The sequence below is a fragment of the Haliaeetus leucocephalus genome, unplaced genomic scaffold (assembly GCF_000737465.1).
Source record: "Haliaeetus leucocephalus isolate CR32 unplaced genomic scaffold, Haliaeetus_leucocephalus-4.0 Scaffold1, whole genome shotgun sequence".
NCBI lineage: Eukaryota > Metazoa > Chordata > Aves > Accipitriformes > Accipitridae > Haliaeetus > Haliaeetus leucocephalus.
Window position 1 is genome coordinate 23,253,223 of NW_010972437.1, and position 23,782 is coordinate 23,277,004.

General features: G+C 39.8%; 1 protein-coding gene across 1 annotated transcript in view; it reads right to left on the bottom strand.

Annotated features, from left to right (window-relative positions):
* MYLK (myosin light chain kinase) overlaps positions 1 to 23,782 on the bottom strand; it is a 222,201-nt gene that overhangs the window by 90,422 nt on the left and 107,997 nt on the right. Inside the window, exons 10-11 of the mRNA XM_010568853.1 lie at positions 22,838 to 22,972; positions 15,037 to 15,189 (exon numbers count right to left, since the gene is read on the bottom strand). Coding sequence (XP_010567155.1) covers positions 15,037 to 15,189; positions 22,838 to 22,972 — 288 coding nt within the window. The remainder of the gene's footprint in view (positions 1 to 15,036; positions 15,190 to 22,837; positions 22,973 to 23,782) is intronic.

Here is a 23,782-nt window from a genome sequence, read left to right on the forward strand (position 1 = left end):
GAAGACATTTGTGCACCAACAGATATGAAATCTGTTCTATGTAAGAGCTCAAAAATTAGAAGCTATCATGGCTAATGCAACCAGTATTCCTTTTTAAATGTGATACATCCATTAGAATCTACCATGGCTAAGGCAACCAGTATTCCTTTTCAAACATGTGACATCCAGGATACAGTAAATATATGGCTAAAAAGATTGATTCCATGACAACTTGAACAGGCTTTCTTCAAAACACAGCATTCTCCCCTACTTTTTCAATATATTTTTTTAATGGGGATGTCTAATCTTATGCTACTGTTGGCCAGTAGTATATGTTGATCAGTAGCATATGTTTATTGTACCAGCAACTTAAGCAGAATATCACAAAAATTGTCTAATGTTTCTTGACTTGCAATTAAAAAGACTTAAGTTCTAATCCATAAACACTATTTGTTCATTAAGAAACCATAGGGGCTCATTTCATGTAACATTTCTTCCTTTATTTCACATTTGATATTGTGGACTTCTAGACTTAGAAAAAAATGAAACTGACTACTGACAACTTCAGTTTCTCACAGATGTTTTACACAAGACAACACAGTTTTAGATACGTTATTTAGTTTTATTTAGTCTTAGTCTAAAATCATTGTGTTTTCTCAGAAGGGACTGATACAATCATGCAGAGGCCAAATTACAAAGCCTGCATGTTAACTATTTTCAAATTCTTCTGAAGCTTGTAAATGCTATTAGTTGTTTATTTGTTACATAGCACCATGCAGTGACTCAGTGCTCCTCTGATGAAGGCTTTAAGATTTCACAATTTTACCATAAGATCACAGTGCTGTACATTTTCACAGCTTATTTTGATATACCTAAGGGCTTCTTCAATTTTAGCCTTTACAGCTCTTGTTTGGAAAAACAGCAATCAATATGATTTTGGAGGGCACTTGGGAAAAGAAGGGACACTGCTCATTCAAGCTTAAGCAAATAACTCCTGTTCCCATTTATGGTGAAAAGATACTGTGTGATTCCACTTCTTTTTGAAAACACTTGGCTAATTATTTTTTCAGGAAAGTAGTGCAAGGAAAACTATACACCAAAAAAACAGGCACCATTTGTGAGAGGGTAGCTTCAGAAAGCGTAACAACCGTAGAAGTTCACATTCCCTGGCCACAGCTAGGTGCTAGCTAGTCTCATACATCAGGAACAAAATCTGTGACTTGCACCAGGAAAATGGAGGGCAAGGAGATGAGAAAAACAGGACACAAGTAAGCAAGCTGCACACAACAAAAGGCCAGCATTAGGGCTTGCTTTCCCTTATTCCTCCAAAGCCCCGTTCACCACATGAACTCTGCTGGGATTCAGAATTCTATGTTTTTCAGTAACAGCTGGCTTCAGGGCCCTAAGCAGGGGGAAGGAAGAGAAGAAAGCACAGGTACAGCTCCTAGCTCAGATACTGCAAGTGACTATGCTTCTGGCTGAAACAACCTCTTTTGTAACACCACAGGGTAATTTTGCTGCCAAAACTACAGACAATAAATATATGGCACATCTGGCACCAGAAAGGAAATATGGAACCTAAGGAAAATTTTGTCTGACATAAACATAAAGGCATGACTTTGTTACATATCTATGCATCCTCAAGCTTAATCAACAGGATGTGGAAAAGAGGAGATCCGATCTCGTCCTATTATGTTAATGCGCTCTAATCACCTGTAGCCATTTAACATCTCCCTCACCACTCTTACTTCTTATTACTTTGAAGTAGGAGTAGGTTCGCCTCTAAGAATGAAAAGAAGAAATATAAGAGTTAACACATAGCAGTACTGCTATAGTGACTGAAAAAATTCTACCCCAGGCAGTTAACTTTCTCCCTCCATTTCCTTTCCCTTCCCCAATGAACTTCTGCTGTCGCAGTTAAGTTCCCCCCATGTGGGTCATGCCAAAGCAATCAATGAGGAACATCAGAAAGCACTACATAGGGTGGACTTGATAAAACACAAGTACATTTCAATAACTTGTTTTCAGACCATGAAACTAGTTTATTTCTGGCAGCTTTTATAAGCTACTATAATTTTAACCACAGCTGTTGGTTTTGTGCAGGTCAAATCATGCAAGATAATGCAGAATATACTATAATTTTCTCAAAGGCTCCATACACAGCACTGAATTCCCAAAGGCTCTTACAATATTATGAGATCAAGAAGTTTAACAATTTTTGCACAGAGCTGTGGTCTGGCATAATACATAAGCCCAGCTGGAGCATTCTCTGGTGAGCAGTGGTCTCTCTGTCATTTCAACAGGCTTTTAATAAGGCATTACACAGGGTGATAGATTTAAAAGTCCACCACAATGATCCCACTTCTATGGTTCCTATGATTTTTGCCTTTCCTCAGGCTTTAATATGCATGAATGTTGGGAAACAGCAAGTAATAAGATACACAGCTCAGTGGGAAACACAGCCTGGGAGACCAGAAATAGTAAGCAAGGCATTTAAAGGGTACCTTATATACCCACATATGTCTCCTACAAAGCAAAAGTAATATAGGCTTTTCCCACAGCATTGCCTTACCCCTAAGGGTTCATTTTTTTATTAGAAAGACACTCTAATAAGCATCCAAATCTATGTTTAAAAAAGCCACTTAGTGCATTAAGTCCACAGAGATTAAGGAGAATTTAAGCTTTTCCAGTTTCTTACAAAAATACAGATTCTCAGCATATTTGGATGGCAATGGGAAAAGAGATATATTGCCTCTGATACACAACTATTTCTATTAATCTCTTACTCTGTTTTTCCTGTGTTTGTGTAATCAATAGTAAGTTAATCCATCTACAGCTACCGTATCAAACATCGGTTTATCTATTAACCTGTATTAATAGAAACTTAAGGAATAAAAAATGTTTTCCTATTATTTGACTTTTCTCAATCCAGGACTTAAAGAGTCCTTACATAAATTTAACCTCCACTTATCTGCAGACTGGAAATTATGGCAAGAGGAGTCTTAATGTTAGCTGTGGGCCTAAGCCAAAATACACTTGAATTTTTTAAAACCTGGACCTGGATCAGAACTTGGTGCTTGAACACCACTGTAAACATCTTTATATTGATAAGCAAGGGTGAGTTATTGTGTTGAAGGTGTATATGTAAAAGCAAAAGTGGAAAATTCATGCTGCACTGAAGAGTTAACCTACTACAAATCAATTGTACAACACACATGTACTAGTTTAACTGTAAGCATGCAACCAACTATTTACCTTCTAAGGTAAAAGATATAGATAAACCTATACACTCAGAGAGAAGGAAAAACAGAATCCATAACTGCACTGCAGCATTTCCATTCCCAGATTTACTGTTGAAACTGGAGTGAAGAAGAAAATCCAGATCAGGATGCAAACTTTAAGGTTTCCAAAGACTGGATCTGGGTTTTACCTAGCCTGTAGTCAAAACAGTTGATGTTTTATGGGCATCAGCTATTCTAGTAAATTTTCTTGTTCATTTGCCTACCCAGGTGTACTGAAGATTTTTTTAATGTGAGCTGCAGAATGCTGACATCTCCTGCTGAAATATCAGGACTTCAGCATGTTCAACACTGCACAGAATCACAGAATAATTGAGTTTGGAAGGGACCTCTAGAGATCATCTAGTCCAGCCCCCGGCTCAAGCAGGGTCAGCTACAGCACTGCACATACACACCTTCAATGCAATAACTGAGGGCTACAACTGGTTACAAATCAAGGACATGCAAAGAATAGGGCTTGCTGCCTTATGTTCAGAACACTGCAAACAACTTGCAGTGTTTAGTCTTATAAGAGATTTAATTATACTTGAGGAATCTGTTTGCCAGAATCATGTGGTTAACTGCCAAATAGTGCCTAGTCTGAGCCGTGCGAAAGGACTGCCTCAGCAACATTTACCATTTATGGTGTTTAAATATCATTTTGGCTCAGAGGCTAATAAATCAACTGAGCTGAGGAGAATGCTTAACTCAAAAAGCTCTGTGTGTGAGCAAGCTCAGAGAGAGAAGCAGCAGATTCCACTAAAGTCTCTCAAAGACAGACTCAGGTTCACACACAGATTTTGATCTTGAAAAGAGTTTCACCTCTCCAAATATTTTCAATGTAAATAAATCCAGCTGTTATCAGATCTCATGTTAACAATGCTATCAACTCAAAAAATAACATTTTATAAGGCAGAAAATTGATATTAGGATACTCATCTCATTTGTCTTTCTTCCTGTAAAGTATTTTTCTGCCTCAGGCCTGCAGTGATATGGTCAAAATATTTTCTGCAGGTTTTCCAAGAATTCCAAACTTGATTTATACTGGCATAAAAAAAAATATGAGACCTCTGTGTTCTTGAGATATCTAGGGACATTTTTGCTTTATTAAAGATCTCAGGTTGGTATGCCATTTTGCAAACTTAGGTCATGAGAACTAGATGTTTAATGACCTGGTAGTGTTCTTTACACATCTACCTCCCATCATTTATTTCTGCAGTTATAATCTGTTTTTGTAAATGGAAGGCGAGATTTAAATATCCTTGGGAGATGCTTTCACTGAAGAGCCGGGCCAAGTTATAGTCTGGATGTTGTGCCTTGCATTACACAGAAAAAACTGTTAACCCAAGACCGACAATGCCCTAAGCCTATATTAGTCAGGGTGGTTAGGGATATACAAAGGAGGCTGAGTTCCACTTTATCCAGTTTGGCAGTCTACTTATTTTACTGCAGGCTAGTCTTCCAGCCCTGTCCTGCAGCTCCATGTACAATCCTTCTTTCCTGAGTCTTTCCCTCTGTATGGGATATCACCAAGTTATCAGCATTTTAACATCTGTTTTGTCTACTCAGCTTGTTCTGCAACCCACAGCATTTGAAAGAGATGCCACCCCAGAAATCCCACTATGAAAAGGCTGACTATACCAGTAAGAATTATGATTTGGCAGAAACAGTCAAAATAGAATAGAATAGACTGTCTCAGTTGGAAGAAACTTACAACAATCATCTAGTCCAACTGCCTGACCAATTCAAAGCTGACCAAAAGTTAAAGCATGTTATTAAGGACATTGTCCAAATGCCTCTTAAACACTGACAGGCTTGGGGCATCGACCACCTCTCTAGGAAGCCTGTTCTAGTGTTTGACCACCCTCTCGGTAAAGAAATGCTTCCTAATGTCCAGCCTAAACCTCCCCTGGCACAGCTTTGAACCATTCCCACGTGTCCTATCGCTGGATCCGAGGGAGAAGAGACCAGCACCTCCTTCTCCGCATCCCCTCCTCAGGAAAATTCTCATTTGCAGTGCAGGGGACAGAGATATAAAGTAGCCAGCTGAGTTCACTGCAGATCACTTTGCAGTCAGCAGACCAAATTCCTCAGTGACAGTCTCACTGGAAGTTTTTGCAGCCGAAGTGGTGTTTGCTTTTGCCTTCAGAACTGTCTGCCTTATTAATGACTAACCCTGCTTGCAAGTTATTTACATCAAGTAATCGCTCTTTTGTCACTGCCACAGACAGCAACTCCATGGAAGGCCTGAGAGCTCGTATACCTACCAAATGCATTTATAAGGCAGCTCAGCTGTCCATCTGCTAACAAATTCCCCAGCATTAGATACCAGTCTGACATGGAGAACTGCAGAAATGGTGCTTCATATATGCTAGATCAAGCCAGCTTAGATCCACAGTGAAAACGTGCATACTGCTGAGGCAGAATTTCACCTTCACATGTACAGTCTCAATTTTTTGTGCAGCTGCCCAGGTAGAATTTAACTTAATTGCAGTGTGTTATGATGTATAGAGATACCACTTCCATTAGAAAAAAACCTGGGCTGTGCATGAGCTGAAATGCAATGGAAGCACAATAGGAACAGGCAGTCATATAAAGCACAAGTGTTCATAAGCATGCCACTGATATAAAGAGTTACAGCCCCTTCAGCTTTCCTCCTCTGGCAAATCCACACTGGCAACAGAATAGTTACCTGTGGTAATATTGAAATAGTTCTGCTTACTCTGTTGAGTGAGTAATCAGAAGGATAATGTACTACGCATGCTTTTAAGGAACCCCTCAAATAAGGCAAGTAAGACTCAGCTTGAGAGCAAGGAAACATTTAAAGTTAGACTAATATAAAGGAAAACAAAAAAAAAGAAAAAAGAAACAACTAGCAACATTGTATTTCTGGGTAAAAGTTGGTGTCAGAAAGGAATTCTAAAGCAAGGCTTGTTTGGCATTTAAGTCCAGAAAAGATAAGGTAGTTCTAGTATGGCATTGTTTGTGGTCAGTTGTCTCATCTTGATGAATTTCTATTAAAAATCTCTCAAACTAAGACATTACCCGGGGGGTGGGGAAGGCAAAGTCTGTATATGTGGACCAGCAGTCAAGGCTTGACTAAAATGAAGCTGCATGGAAACACCTCCAGCAGTACACAGATATACAAAGTTCCTGCCCTCTGTTCCTTTACTCAACTGCAAAGTAATGACCTGCTCATTAAGACTCACACTGTAACCTGTATTAAGGTGCTTAGACATATCTGCATTACTCATTTTTCCAGTCTGTAAAATAGAAACCTTATTCTTCTAAAAGTGAGGTATCACTGCTTGACAAAATTAGATCTCAAGAAGTGCTAAAGCAGGTGTTAAGAGTGATGTATCTGCCTAGTTAGATGTATTTTCTATCCCAAATGTACATACAACACATTCTGTTATGTTGCTTCTGTTATGTGGACATTTTTGCCTTTTGGGGCAAAAGAACTGCGTAGGCTTGCAGAACTAGTAAGGACAAGGCAGGACCTGCTAAATTTCAGCATGGGGGCCCTGTGTTTGTTTTTTTTAGCTTTTTTTTCAGTTTGGTTGGCCATACTAACCTAGGGACTCTACAATGCAACCCAGTTAGGTGCTTGAACAACACACTGTTAACTTTGTAAGACTAAACTGAAGAAACATACCTTCAAGAACTTGTCATCCTTACTTGGCTCTCTATACACCAGCTCATGATTATGAAATTTTCAGATTTCTCTTTAGTCACCTAACTCAAAGACAGATGCTTCCCTTAGGCAAACCCATTCCCTCTTTTCCTTGCTTGGACCTTCCTTTCCTACAACCCTACTTCTCCTCCTTTATATGCTGTTCATAAAGCAATTCTTTAATTCTCACCCTCACTGCTCTTCTTTTCCTGCTGATGCTGAATATCCCTTGCCTATACACTCACAACTCTTCTCTGTGGTTCTCCCATTTCCCTACACTTTTGATAATGGTATTCTCAAAAATATTTATACTGAGAAGAAACATGCACATCACCCTGCTCTCAAACCAATCCCTTTAGTTCACTGAGTCCTTTGATTAAAAGCCATTTCACAATTATTATTTTCTTGTGAGACCCTGACATCCTCTGCTTTTCTGTAAGCATTGGCCATGCTCGTCTGCTTATGCAAGAATCTTTCTTCTGTAAGTGAAACTTCCATGAGATTTTTGCACTGGAGCATATATATGTTTGTTTGTGTATATGTTTTACATCAGCTGATAATGCAAGGTACTCAACCAGCTTCTAAACACTGTCAACATGTTTGCTCCTGAATCCAAGAGAAATTAATAGAAAGGGACAAAACTCACACTAACAGGAATGCTAATTATCTTAAAAAAAAAAAGTAAAAAAAGTAGGCACAGGTATATCATTAAACTCTGCCTTGCTGCCTCTATAATTTTAATTCTAACATTGAGAAACAACTTGCTTAAAGATGTATTTCACTTTTTGATTTGTAGTTTAAAGGCAAACATCAATCCTACAGGTACTCTTCCATTTACAGGTAATCTTCCATTTTCCACTCTGCCTTAGTGAGAGGCACTGGAAATGAAAAGCTTAGATGTTAAAACAGGTCACTTCTAGCACTTAGTTAGCCATTTTACCTGTGATGTCATGTTTTTTAATTGTTACATAACCATTCTACAGACTAAATTTCTCTTTGGTGGCTACTCCATCTGATGTATCATGACTGATGGTACACAAGTGACTAAAATATACATTTGCTCTTTGTCATTTCTTTAGCAATATTTGCACAACAGGACTGTGTTTTGATAAATTCAGGTTAATCTAGTAGTCGTGGAAAGGAAGCTCAGTGAAGCTAGGTTGGAATTCAATTCACAGAAGTATCATAAGCTGGGTAAATTCATAACTACACAAGAAAAGGAGCAAAAAGGCCAGAAAATGAATGCAGACAGAAATGATGCTTAGTGTCAGAAACCAAGTCCATTTTCCTCCAGAAAAACACACACTACATCCAACTCTCAGATGCTTTTGGACTGATTTTTGGTGATTAATTCTGATTAGGGCTTCCTCCCATCCTACAGCTTGCCTACCTCAAATCTAACTGCACAACAGTCATTTCTGGAGAGTTTTATAAATTGAGCTAATCCTACAAGATAGTTTCATGACTGACTGAGTTCCCATTAGCTAAGCCACATCACATCAGCTGCTCTTGGAAACATTCTTTGGGGTAACATGATGCCCATACTTTCAAAATTACTCAGGCATATACTCAGTTAACAGGTTTTATATGTATTTTGATGACTTCCACTTTTCAGCTGAAACTTAGAGCATTATAGAATTTGGCAATCCATGTTGGGACAGTTTGCCCCTTGGGCAATGCAGTGCCATTCCCAAGACTGTTATAATAACCATCTGTTTTCTGTCATTCTGGTACATAATAGCTTAATGTTCGCAGTATTTGATCACTTCACAGTTGAGAAGACCATCAGATGTAGGGATGGGGTTTTTTTCTTCTTTCTTTTCTTTTTAAGTCAAACATTTTTTTCCTGTCAGCATCTCATCTTTGTTTTTAATTTGTAAGAAATATTAATGTAATTCCTGCCATTTAACTTTTGCTCATTCTGCAAGCACTCATCCCTCATTTGCATCCAAATTTGGTTCCCCTTTTACTGGAAATTATTTATATCAAGAAGCTGTCTTTAGAGAACATTGTTCATATTGATGGCATAAATCCTATATCATTAAAAGCTTCCACACATGTTTTGCCTTTGTCCTTCATTTTTGGTCTCTAGCCGGCATTGCGTTTCATGTTTGGTCCTGAGGTGCTGAAAGAAGGCAATTTAAAAAAAAAAAAAGAAGCTTAGACTTACAAGGATTACAGCTGTTAGTGACCCATACACAGTGCTGGACTGAGAACTTTGGGACACTCTTGAAAGCGCTGAAACAGAGTTTCTTTGATGCTTATGACAGCTTATCTCTGACCTTTCAATACAGTAACAAAACCCCCTTCCCTGTCACTTAGTGCTCTGAAACCAATTCTTAGATAGCCAAGTGGTTCCACCAGGCTACCGATCAGGAAAGCCTTTTGACATTTAACAAGACTAGACTTGTATATTTTGGAAAGTCTTTTATAGTTCTTTATCTTTATCTTACGCTTGAAATACAGCAAAATGCTTTCAAATAAATAGTGATTTTGAAAAGCTATCACAAATATTTCATCACCGTAGGCAAGTAAGACATCATACTTTGTTTACCTTAGGCAGAATATATATCTCAGAGAAACAAAGCTGTAGCCTCTCAATTAAATTTTCAAAGAGAGGCTGCTTATTGCAGTGATAACCTTCTTTAAAAGATTAATGTCTAAGAGAGGTCATTCTGAGAGAGAAAGAAAAACAACCCACAACCTAAAGACAGCATCTTTCATGACTGGAAGAAAAGACTCCTACCTGAAAACCTTTCTTCCACCTGGTTATATTTTATGGTCCCACTCACACCACATGGAAGAGTGACAGGAACAAAGCGAACTGGTTTTCCAGAAAGCATCTCCCTTCACTGCTCTGATAAATGGTTACAGCAGGGACTCTGACAGGCTTTCAGGTGACTCTAATCTGCTCGTCCAATGATCAATGAATGACTACAGTAATCGGATTGTAAGGGCTACAGGCTTCCCAACATAGACACTTATGCTGGGGAGGCTGCACTAAAAAAAAAAAAAAAAAAAAAAAAGTGCGAACAGAAAGTGGTGGGGGAGAAAAGGGAACAGATGTGAAGTCAGGAAAGCGCACTGCTGGCAGGGAGGGAGAAATGAGGTCAAGAGCTAATGATCAGGAGCAGCAGTATTTGCTGAATAGTGTTTGCTCATCAAGGGAGGCAGTATTAGGCCTCTATTCAAAAAAACAGTGTGCAGAAGACAAGCATCAGCAAAATGGGTGACTGCAGAGCATTACAGCCCACAAAAGTACCCTGGCTGCAAGCCTGTGCTGCTGCTATCACTACCAATGCTTCCTGCCCTCCCTCTTGGAATCAAACAGTGATGCTGGGAGGAGGCTAGAGAACTCTCAAGGAGCCTGCAGTGGGTCAGATATTTTATCTACTGCAGAACTGCAAGAGAGGACATTCTCCTAGGAGTCAGCCCTCATGTAACAAGCACTCCAGCTTGATACGATACCTAGAGAAAGCTGGAAAAAGGAACTAGCTGCCTCTTACACACAGAGTCTGTTTGCAAAAGAGCAAAAGCTTCCTACACACAATATTAATTTGGAGTGGCACAACAGTAGACTGAGCCTATCATATGTCCCATCCCTATTCCTGCTCTCCCTCCAGCCTGTAATTTTGTGTAGTACACCCAGGAATTGGTGTGAATGTCAGGTGGTTAAATACCAATTTGACACATCTTTTCTACAGGTGGATCTGACCTATAAATCCTTGTCAGTGATTAGTTAACTGATAGACACAACCACATATCAGAATGCTTATCTTGGGTATGAGGCAGACCTGAAGAACAGTCACTATGCCTGGGAGCTGGCCTTACCTTCCAACTATATCAGTTATTACCACTAGTTGTCTTGCCTATATACTCTGATTGTCACAGCTAGAGCAAAGCACTGACACTGACTTACTATATAGCTACATCCAAAGTCAATTAACTTCTCCTTACCTCAGTTTCCTATTCGCAAAAAAATGGTGAAAATGTTCAGCCACCCTGATAAAAGCTGATTAATATTAATATTCAACTTCACTATCTACAATCACCATCAGTATATAATTTCTGTATACTTCAGGTGACCTGAATGTACCCTGCATATCCCTGTTAAGGAGCTGGGGGTTTTTTTGGTTTGTTTTTGGTTTTGTTTTGTTTTGTTTTTTAAATGGGATGCCCAGTGTATTTAAGAAATGGCTTGCATACTTATTTTCATATTACAAAACAATGTGAAAATTGTAATATTAAATGGGAATACAAACTGAATTGCCTAGCTTGCATATACAATAACAGAAACAACTCAGTCATGTAGACATAGTTTAAAAACTTCAAAAAAAAATTGTACATCAGCCCCAAAGCCTCCCAAATTCTTATTTTCCTTTGTATAGAAAATGATGCATAAGTTTAAAGGAAAAAATTCTAACAGTTGCAGAGCAGCAAATGGTACCATTTTAGGAATCTGTCATTGAATGTTTGAGTAACCTGGAACATGTTTCTCACCTCTCAGGTTTTCTTGCATTAGACTAATTAATCTAGCATTTTATTCAGTGCACCCCACTCACTGGAGAGTTCAGTCAGAAAAATTTCTCATGGTGAAGACATTTGTTAAGCTGGTTTTTCAAAGAAGTGCTGATCATTCCCTGTAGTTCATCTCTACCTGTATTTCAGCTGTAAGGAACCACTGTCACAGGGAAGATGGCTGTCAGGATTCAATTTAGTCTACTTAGTCCTTTACAAAGCCAAAATTAGCTTCACCTTGATTAACTTAGTTTCTCCACAGACTATCTGATGGATCTATCCCAATTTACTCAGCCTTCAGATCACTTAAGTAAGTGATCTGAAGTTGTTATTTTCTTGTCTTAAAGAAGCAGAAGACTGACTATTTTGAATTTTTTAAGACCATTGCATTTCTTATGCCCCATCCATATGAAGTGTGGGACTTTTTCGACACAGTGCCAAAAGCCTCCTACAAACAGCTAAGTACCTTCAGCATTTTTCATACAAAACTGAGGAAGGACTGAGGTTGCTCAGCGCTAGGCAGAATTTATCCTGCTTAATAATAAGGAAGCAAAAGACAACCATAAATGAATCTGAGACTGATGACTTAGAAGGAATGCTATGCCACAACAAGCCTAGCTAGTTATCCAGGGCCCAATGCAAAGCATATTGAAAGTACTACAGAAAATGCCCCCCTTGTGTTGAATAGGACTTGGAGCAAAGGGCCTTTAAAATGTTGTTTCCTACAATAATCCCACAAAAGGAAACTTCCTTTGAGAAAAAAAAAGCAACAGATCTTCTAAAGGACAAAGAATGCACAAAAGATGATCACAAAATACAGTGTGTGGCCAGATAACACCTGTAACCTACTAGCAGGTTTAAGTATCATCTTGTATTATAATTCAAACATGAGGCTTACATTGTGGTTGGTTGTTTTTTTCCTTTGAACAGTTTGTCACTGACTATCCTTGCTGCCAGTATGGGACTTTTTTGTGTTATCTGTGAGTTTAATTTAATTTAGAAGGTGGAGATTTTTGCCTTTGAAAATAAAATTGAGTTTTACTGTTAAGACTGATAAGTCACTCCAGGTAGTTTCCCCAGTGATCACAGCAGATATGCTCCTCACTGCATTAGAATAGCAATATGAAGTGAAATGTAGACCCAGACGGACTCAGAGACGTGTCCAAGGACCACAGTAGCAAGTTAAGGAAAAGCTGAATTCTGACACTGGTCTGATACTGATGATAGGCCAAGACCATCCATTCCTTCTTAGATTAAATACAAATTGAATGAATGAACAAACTGAGCACTGCATGAAATGTGAAAACATTAAATTATCTTGGAGACAAAAAACAACTGGAGAGAGATGGGTTACAATTCAGAAACAGTTTTTACAGACTTTATTCCAAAAATCAATGTCTGGTCAGGAGAGGAGTTTTGAAGTTTTCTCTCTTTCTGCATGTACACTGATTTCCTGCTGTAATCTGTCTGCAAAAGCTGAGCGTTTAGAGAAGCCTTAGCAGCAGCATTCAGAGTCTCAGAGAACTCTAATGCCAATAAGCATTTGCTAGAGGGTCTGATGGAAAAAATATATGAACAGATAAGAGATTTGGAAATCACAGTTTTAAATTTGGTACTATTTTTGGCAGGCAAATCCACATTGATCTGAGTCTTGGGGAAAGTTACTGTAATCCTCATGGTAACAGGGACATAATGAGTTTTAGGGAGGAAGTGGAGGGGACAGCTAAAGCTGTAAAAATGTTGAACACGTAGCTTTACAGCCTGTCACACATGTTCCTAATTCTGCTCTTGTTGTTCCCCCCACACTCCATGACTCCCAGAAAACAGAATGGGATGCAAAAGAGAGGAACTAACTCCTTATAATAGTGGCAATGCAGCTTTCCAGCCCCAGACTGGCTAATGTACAGGAGGAATCCAACCCAGTGCAACAGTGACTACATAGCCTGAAATAGCTCAGCAGAGTACACAAGCCCAGGGAAGGGCTAGGTCACTGTTGCTCCCATGTTAGCATTGTAGTCAAGCCTAAAATAACTAAGAAATGGTTAGTAAGAGAGGGGCTGTCTTTATGGTTTCTGCATCCCAGTGAAGAATCACAGCAGGTCCCATGTCAAAGATAGCTCCCTTGAGGTGGAGCGCTCTTGGTTGGCCCTTAGCTAATGCTGATGAAATGCTTCAGAGAAATTATAAATGACAGCTTTGAGAACAGATTAGTTTCAGGCTTATTTTAAATCAATGTTTTCCTACTTTGTTCCTTTTTTCAGGGGGGAGAGGGGGAGGGCAGGGAGGGGATGACTGCATTTCCAATTTGGTAATCAAGAAATTAAATCATAGGTTTACCAGAATTATTTTGTTTTCATTTTAAGCTTGTCTAGGGTTTTAAGTGGATTCATACAGACAGAATAGGGGCAGGCATAACAGTGAAATGCTGTAGACAAACACCACAGAACATTGGTAAACAAAGACAAATCTTGGGATCCCAGGGTTCAGGGTACATTTCCCACCAAGCTGCGTGTACAAATTTGGCACAGGTATTATTGGGTCATAGACAAATTGAATAGTTTCCTTGGCAGCTGTCACTCAGCAGTCTGTTGGACAGGCAGTGCTAAACTATTTTAAATTTGGGAAAAAAATCATTTGCAGATGACAAATACTAAGTACAGGCTTGATTGTAGAGGGAGGGGGAGTCTGAGGGAGAGGGATTGTAGAGGGAGGGGGCTGATCGCCTCTAGGCCATAAAACGAAACACCTGTGAGATTATAAGAATAAAGACCATAATATTGATTGATACTACCTCACTGTTCAATTTATCCATGGGATTCTGTCATCTTTTGTCTTCGTTGTGATCTCTAGTCTTTTAGACTGTGTTTGTTCAAATCCTAGTGCAGAATTATGGCTTTCATGGACAAATCAGCTACATCAAATCAGCACTGAGGGTATCAAATTATTGATATTTGCAGAGAGGGTGCTTTCAGATTTCAGAGACAACATATCACCTCACTTGCTTACTACAATGTTCTTCTGGTACTTTCATTACCAAAATTCTGCTTATTTAGAGATATACTGCTCCCAATTAACTGACAGATACCGCTTCAGAATTATCTCTGATAAATCCTGGTAGTAGAACAAGAATATTGGCATTTGTTATCATAACTGCAGTCCCTAGCACTGGTCTCTGTGCTCTGCCTTTCAAGAGAAAGGAGTAGCATCTGCCTCCTCACCATAACACTGTCTGCCTGATAGGTGATACAGGTGATACCGCACTTACTCTTTCAGCAGTGACAGTCCTTTCCTACATGGGTACACCTCTTCAAAAACACCCTCACTGCTCTGTACCACACTAAGCCCTTCTTGGTAAGGTCAGAGCATTAATACCTTTTTCTGAAATATGCATATTACTTTACATTTCACAGTCCTTAAGCACTTAAGTTGCACACACCTCCAAGGGGGAGAAAAGTACCCAGCTGACAACAGCTTAGAAAAAACATGGAATCCACGTATAACCACCTCTGTTAAGGAGCCAAGATTTTTTTTTTTTTTTAAATTATAGTTGATATCCTTGCAGTAATTACAGCAGGCTGAGATATTCACCTTTGACTGTGACCTGAGCACTGCAAGATGCCTGTCCTGTGTTGTTTTCAGCCAGACAGGTATAAATGCCATCATCTTCTGGTAGGGCATCTTGGACAGTCAATTTTGCAACTCCATCTTCAAAGGTGGAATGGGCATACTGAATTGGCTGGTCTGCAGACAGAAAGGAAGAGAATTGTCTTAATACATCAGCCACAAGTTTCAAAAGCACTTCTTGTTTTCAGTGAAATCTGGATGCCTAATGCCAGCCAGTATATTAAAGTGCAGAGCCAAATCCCACTTTCTGGTGCACAGCCACTGCTCTCTAGTGACTACAAACAGCAGCATCCCAGGCACAAAGCAGAATATAGTTGCCAGACAAATGTCACCATTAGGTTCACCGGGTGCTACCTTGAATAGCAGCAAGAGGAGAAAAGGTTTATCTTTGTATTTTGAATAGATTCTCTTTCAGGTGGATAAGGAAAGAAATGTCTTCTGTGTTTGCTTCAGACATTGTCTCCATCTTTTACTTTGCCTGAAACTAGACATTAGCCTTACTGTCTAGATGTGCAAAACCTGTTGGGCATGGAGAAGCACTTGAAGACGTCCATCAAGTACTCTGTAATGGAAGACATTCCAAGAGAGACAGCAAAATCTATGATGGAGCCAAGAGGCTGATTTACACAAGCAGTTTACACAATCTACACTACAGTATGTATAGTCTGGTAACAGACAGGTACAGGTTGATCTGTGGTGATGTGACTATTAAAGAAGTTCATTTTAAGAAGCTGGTTCCTTGAATTTGTTTGGAACAAGCTTAAATGTTAGTGTAGACTGGTTAAAGTTGCCTTGCTATTGTTTCAGGAACTGTCATCAATCTCAGCCTTACTTTCTGAAATGCTTCTGCAATCTGTTTTCCCAATATTAAATAGTTTCCACTAATGGCTCATCATTGGTTTCTTTCCCAGCGTATGCAATGCTTAAGAGGGCCTGATATCTGTGCACAAACATCATGCTGGAAAAAAAAATTAGGGTCATCTAAGAAGAGGGTGAAACTGCAGAGAAATTGTGCAGGAGTGAGTCAAAGACATCTGTCACTTGGGAAATGATGGTAAAAAGGAAAGATCAAAATTGATTTCATTGCCAAAATAATTTTAAAAGATTAGGACAAAAGCTCTGGGGTTTCTAAGAACCAGCTCTGCACTATGAGCAGGAGAAAATAAACAATGGGACAGATTTTTCTCTCATCTCTGATTTTCAACACTAGCAAACTCAGAAGGCAGTCATTATATATGCACTACCTACCTGGATAGGAAGTTTCATTCTGAAATACAAACATATGCCAAAATTAGCATGATCCAATACTTACATATATTATAAAATGGGGTAGATGATGTTGTTCCTTTACTTATAAGACACCTGTTTGTTAAGTTAGCAAATTTTCTACCGCATGAAAAACTGGGGTGAACACTAATCAACTGCCCAGAAGACTCCAATTTTAGAATAGAAACACAGAATTATAGAATCATAGAATGGTTTGGGTTGGAAGGGACATTAAAGATCACCTACTTCCAACCCCACTGCCATGGGCAGGGACACCTTCCACTAGACCAGGTTGCTCAAAGCCCCATCCAACCTGGCCTTGAACACTGCCAGGCATCCAAAACCTCTCTGGGCAACCTGTTCCAGTGCCTCACCACCCTCACAGTGAAGAACTTCTTCCTTATATCTAATCTAAATCTACCTCTTTCAGGGTAAAACCATTACCCCTCGCCTTATCACTACATGCCCTTGTAAAAAGTCTCTCGCCAGCTTTCCTGTAGGCCCCCTTTAGGTACTGGAAGGCTGCTATAAAGTCTCTCCCGAGCCCTCTCTTCTCCAGGCTGAACAACCCCAACTCCCTCAGCCTGTCTTCACAGGAGAGGTGCTCCAGCCCCCTGATCATCTTCATGGCCCTCCTTTGGACCTGCTTGAGCAGGGGGCCCCAGAGCTGAACACAGTACTGCAGGTGGGGTCTCATGAGAGCAGAGTAGAAGGGGAGAATCACCTGCTGGTCACACTTCTTTTGATGCAGCCCAGGATACGGCTGGCTTTCTGGGCTACAAATGCGCACTGCCGGGACAAGCTGAGTTTCTCAGCAACCAACACCCCCAAGTCCTTCTCCTCAGGGCTCCTCTCAATCCATTCTCTGCCCAGCTTGTATTTGTGCTTAGGATTGCCCCGACCCATGTGCACATGGCCTTGTTGAACTTCATGAGGTTTGCACAGGCCCACCTCTCAAGCCTGTCAAGGTCCCTCTGGATGGCATCCCTTCCCTCCAGTGTGTCAACCACACCACACAGCTTGGTGTTGTCAGCAAACTTGCTGAGGGTGCACTCCACCCCACTGTCCATGGTGCCAACAAAGATGTTAAACAGCACTGGTCCCAGTACTGGCCCCTGAGGAACGCCACTTGTCCCTGGTCTCCATTGGACATTGAGCTGTTGACAGCAACTCTTTGAGTGTGACCATCCAGCTGATTCCTTATCCACCAAGTGGTCCAGCCATCAAATCCATGTCTCTCTAATTTAGAGATAAGGATGCCGTGCAAGAGAGTGTCAAATGCTTTGCACAAGTTCAGGTAGATGACGTCTGTTGCTCTTCCCTTAGCCACCAATGCTGTAACCCCGTCATAGAAGGCCACCAAATTTGTCAGGCACAATTTGCCCTTAGTGAAGCTGTGTTGGCTGTCACCAATCACTTCCTTATTTTCCATGTGCCCTAGCATAGTTTCCCGGAGGATCTGCTCCATGATCTTGCTGGGCACAGATGTGAGACTGAGTGGCCTGTAGTTCCCTGGGTTTTCCTTTTTTCCCTTTTTAAAAATGGGGGTTATGTTTCCCTTTTCCAGTCAGCGGGAACTTCCCCGGACACTCATGACTTCTCAAATATGATGGATAGTGGCTTAGACACTTCATCCACCAGTTCCCTCAGGACCCACAGATGCATCTCATCAGGTCCCATGGACTTGTGCACCTTCAGGTACCTTAGAAGGTCTCAAACCTGATCTTCTCTTACAGTGGGCGGTTCTTCATTCTCCCAGTCCCTGTCTTTGCCTTCTGCGACTTGGGTGGTGTGGCTGGGGCACTTGCCGCTGAAGACTGAGGCAAAAAAGTCATTAAGTACCTCAGCCTTCTTCATGTCCTAGGTAACCAGGTCTCCCATTTCCTTTTGGAGAGGGCCCACATTTTCTCTAGTCTTCCTTTTATCACCAATGTACCTATAGAAGCTTTTCCTGTTGCCCTTGATGTCCCCAGCCAGATTTAATAATAAACTCTCTCCACCTTCATCACAGGTCACATATTCTTATTGCCTGTTCCTTTGAGCTCCCTTTCACTCAGTTACACACAGACTGTTGTAACTATTAGGTCCAATCATATATTTTTTGCATGTGTGAATAACATTGCATTCAAATATGTACATGTAGAGCTAAAGCCCAAGCAGACAAAGCCTTCTGTAAGAGGACATGGGGACTGGACTGCCTTCCTGGTCTGACTGTAGAATATCTAACCTGACAGGGATCCTGTCTGGGATTCTGACATTGAAACTATTAATGGTGCCTAATGATGCTATGATGATAACCATATCAGAATTACACTCAGGATAAAAGCTGCATCATCAAAACCAGAACAATGCCTTTTTATTTCTGTTGTAAATAAGCGGATGAATAGGGTAAGTGTTCTATGTAGAAAAAAGAAAATATGGTCTCCTTCATCGTGTCCTAAAATTTTGTCAGGGAATCCTCTTTGTCACTCCAGCTCCCAACAAGACTGTGACTATTTTTTAGCACTATTCACAGAATAGTGAATTCACTTACAGAATAGTCTTTTCATCAGACACCAAAAACCAAACACAAGTATATCAGCCCTGAGGAATAACCTGCAGCAAGTTTCTAAGTTATGTCCATTGTACTTATATTTTGAACTAATAAAAACAACTCTCCCAGTAGTGAAATGTTCCCTTCTCCAGAGGCAGAACAGTCAAATCTCCATGACAGCCTGGCAGCAGGAACAATAACAAAAAATACCTTTCTGCTGGCATGTTATGCCAGAAGAAAGGAAATTTTCCCCTGGCCCATTTATTAAAAGCTTTCTGGACAGATCAGAAAACTATCCTAAAACCAAACACTACTCAGAGAATTGTTATGCTAAAGTCATGGTCACACTGTTTTTAAATTCAGCAGAAAGAGTTTCAATTCAACTCAGGGAAGAAAAAAAAAAAAAAACAACACACACAGAAAGCAGCATGAAAAGGAAGATATTTAAAATACAGTCATATAGGCCTTATTTCTGCAATTTAAAAAGAAATTACCAATAAAGTATTTAAAGAAGCTAAAGTAAATTGCAGTTACATACTGAAGTATTGTCACAGAGAGCACATGTAAAAAGTTACCCATAAGGCTTCGGTGAGGCCAGAACTAAAACACAAGAAGTTTACTTTCAGGGAATTTGCCAGTAAACCAGTGAAAATTCAGAAAGAAACTTAAAATAAAGGGCAGAGTGAGAGCAACAGCACAAAAGAACCATCTTGAAAAAGTTAGAAAAAAGCTTTAAATCATTGAAATAGGGGAAAAGTATAAGAAAGAAACCGAAGACGGTAGAGCTGCAGAGAAGAGTAAGAGCTTGAATAAAATCCATAGTTCAGTCAGGTAGCTCTTATTTGTGCAGTCTCTATGAATATGGAAAAACCACTCATCCTCACAGACACTAAGCAGTAATTATAGACAATGCACAGCATACATCATCTATTTTTTTGTCTTGGTTGTCCTGAAAGAGAGGTCAATCTATATAACGGCTTGGAAAATGTTTTCAATTCATATATAGTCACAGCTGGCAAAAGTGCTTAGTATCTAAAGTAGCAGTTGTATGTAACATACAAGAAGTTATTCCAGTTCTTTTAGTTCTCAGGGGATCACCTCAGAGATCATGGGAAGGCAGACTGGACAGCATACAGGTTGTTCAGTATCAAGGTCTGGCCAGCCTAGGAGTGAGACTGTTCTGCTTTTTTCCTATTTTTTATTTGTTTGTCAAAGCAGCCTTCTGTTCATGTTGTTTATGATGTGATAACTTGGTCTTTACATTCATTATTTCACTGAGATATACATACTTTTCTTACTATTCCTTTCAAAAATTAATTCTAATTTGTTATCATTGTCATGCTTGGAAGACAATTTGCATTTGATATTTTCTTGTGAACTTTACACATCCTGTCCCATATGATTTTTATTTCTATGGAGTTCTTCAAAAGTGCTATATTTTGAACAGCAGTGTGATTGCTCTCAGCAGATTGCTTTTTTCTCTGCTGCAGCCTATTGGTTGTGAACATAAAAAACTTTATATTCCAAGCATGGACAGCAGATTTCAACACAACTTTTTTTAAAACAAAATTTGTCTGCCTGCCTCAAATTATATACTGTGAATATACTGTTTTCTTCATATGGCCAGTTGATGAAAGACTCCATTATGTCATTTTGCCAAAAGCATTGTTATGTCTGCCTGGAGTAATATTTCAGGACCAGAAACACAACTTTCTCCTTTATTTGATAATGGATATAAATATGAGAAGTTTGTAGTATCTAGCTAGCTCTTTAACAGAAAGGAAATGTTTGCATTCAAATGGCTATCACCATAGCCAATTTGATCCTTAGGTAAAATAATGACCCTAGGAGTGTACATGGAATTATCAGCATTAAACAACCGTTTATAATCCATTCAAGTTTGTATCAAAATGGTATATAAACAGTTATGTTTCACAATCAGATACAAGACAGAAAAGCATTAACCTATAGTAGTGTGTTTTAGGAGTCTGGAATGCAAGTAGTGTGCTTATGTCTTTAGAATAATACATGATGTCCCTAATTTTTATTATTATGATAGTTTCTTGCGCTTCTGTTACTCAGACTCGTCATTGCCTTTTGATTTAAGAGCAGAGTTAATGCACTAGCTTTCACCTACAGAACCCTAATGGTTTGAAACCAAACTATCTAAAACAAACTCACCTGCTTTTGCCTCCTTGTGATACTGATCCAATTGCAGTTAGAAGCTTGGATGCAATATAAATATGATTATACCTGAACAGGGGCAGACTTATCTGAGATTACTGAGAAGAAAGGTCAATGCAGAACAAACATCCTGAAAAAACGCAGGGGGGCACAGTGCATACTGGAGGCCTACAGAAACATGTTGCATATTGGTCTCTAGGCTGTATTTTTCAGGAGACAATGGTTTTCTGGTTAGCAAAGCAAAAAATGGTTACATCAATGGAGGTGCCTTATCTATGCCTAATGAACTGTAACACAGAAAGTCACCTGAGACAGGAGGTTGCTCTGTATGTGGAAGACAACTGGGTCTACATCATTCAATGACTAAGGGAACCTTTTATGAGTGAGGTGTACCCTTGGAATATGAAGATGAAGTGACTGACTCTGTGGGTTGGTGTTGCTCTTTCTGTGCTGCAAGACACAGTTCTTGCATAGCAAAACAGCAATTCTACTCACATCTGCAAAGGAGGAACTGCAGAGCAGCCTTCACACAGAGAAACAAATTATTTTCAATGGGAGAGTGTCAGAGCCTTTACTCACATGTTTCATGTTGTAAATAAAGCAGTGGCCTTTCTATTCTAGACATGGAGCTATTGGAAAGGTGAACAGACAAGGCTGTGGGAACATAGCAGTCTCAAAGTCATGGTTCATTTGCCCTGCCACCTTTTTCAGTTATCCCATTTACTCTGAATAGCTAAAATAAAACAGAGATCATGTGCAAATAATTAATTTTAAAACAATACTGGAGGAAACATCTTTATGGCAAAGTATGCTATTCTTTGTCTTTAAATCTCACACACATACACACAGAGATAGATAGCCTCGAAGAGTCTGCAAAAAAATCAATTGCTCTTCAGGAGTAACAGAGGTGATCAAGGGTTAAGCTGAATAAATCTGTCCAGTATTTAATAGATACGGCTCTAAATGGAAAGAACCCTTAGCCAAAATGTCCCTGGATCACTGAAATAATTGGGAATCTAAGCAAAATGCTGAAGTTTGGGCCCAACTCTAATATTAAGAGGGGACTGTTAAAGAAACTTACATGTTCAGTTGTGTGATCAGGGCAGGGTAGGAGATTATACAGTCTCATAAAAGTAAAAAATATTTTACTTATCCTTTTTCTTAGTCAGCTTTGGGCAAGTGTTAGAATCTCAAGGAACACATTTCTAGTAAAGAAGCAACCAGAAAAGTTGTGATTTTAGGATCTTGGGGACATAGCTACTAATGCCAACTATGACTTGCCCAGCTGATGGAAGGGTGGAATGGGGCATGGGTTTCCCTCCTACAGTGAGAGTGATATACTGCCCTTATTTTGCTTAGAACTTATTATCCCTGCAGGATCATGATGCCAATCCGCTACTCTCAGAGCAGAAGCTAGTACCAAAGGAGTGGGGGTAGCACAGGATTCAGCACACAGTAGTAACACAGGTTTTATCGCTGCGTGGTGAGAAGCTGTGTTAAACAAAACCGAGGAAACCCATCTGCGTACAATCTTGTCACCAGAGCCCCCTGCTGGAGATACTGGAAAACTGCAATAAGACAGAATGCTCAAGAAAGCCACCCTTCGTGCATATTATGTGCATATAAACTGATTTTCTTCAAATATTCTAGTGGATTCTGTTACGGTGATTTAGTGTGCTTTGTGCAGTATTCACAGCCTTGCTGTGTACTGATCAGAGCAGCATTTGAGACTGTGGATGTAAGTGTGTGCATGCGTGTATTGCAGACCAGGGGATTCCTTACCATTGAGAAGCCATGTGATCTGAGGCAGAGGTACGCCTCCTACACAGCACTGCAGCACAAAGTCTTGCCCTTCACTCACAGTGCATCCTTTCAAGACACTGGAAAAGCATGGAGCAACCTCTTGAACTTTAGGCCCTTTAAAACCAAAATGAAAACAGTTCCTTTAACCCAAATTGACAAAATTATCTTTACCACTTAGTGATTTTTTCTAGGTATGCTTAGCTGACATGGCTGGGCTAACAGCTTCATCCCATGTAAACAAGCAAAAAAAAAAAAAAAAGAATCAAAACCATGGTAAAATGTTTTATTGGGAAATAGAAATCATTTTGAGCAATGGACTGGTATAAAGAAGGGGTTCTTCTATAATCTAAGAGGCCGGTGTTTCCAGCTCTCATGCTGTATCTTAGGTGGTGGTTTTCTATGCCAGAATCCACCATTTGCAGCCAATCACTAGAAATGTATGCAACAGTACCAGAGAGCTCAGCACAAAGAACAGGAAGGCTAATTCTTCTCTCCTCTTGTCTGTCTTCTCCCAGTCCCTCTCCCAAATTTCCCCTGGCTGGCAGTGAAACAGGGTGCTTAAGGATGCAGTTTACAGGTCTCTCATGAGACAGAAAGAGAGTATCTTGGGTATCCTGGTTTAACCTCAGGCACAGCAAATAGAGGAATGTTGCATAAACATGATCATAGCTCCAGGACAAAACCTAAAACCAGGTGAAAAGATTAGAATTGAGGTTAGGATTTGCTAAGAGGCCAACAAATATTTCAACCAGACCAGTAAGACAGTGCCTTCAAGCTCAAAATAATTTGTCACTGGGAGGTGTACTTGAATTTAGCAGAATGCAATTCTCATTCCTTCACTTTTCTTCTTATCCACTTTACTGCACAGGATTGGTTTGTGCTTGCAAAACATTTCAGATATGCAGTGTCCTATAGAAATGCTAA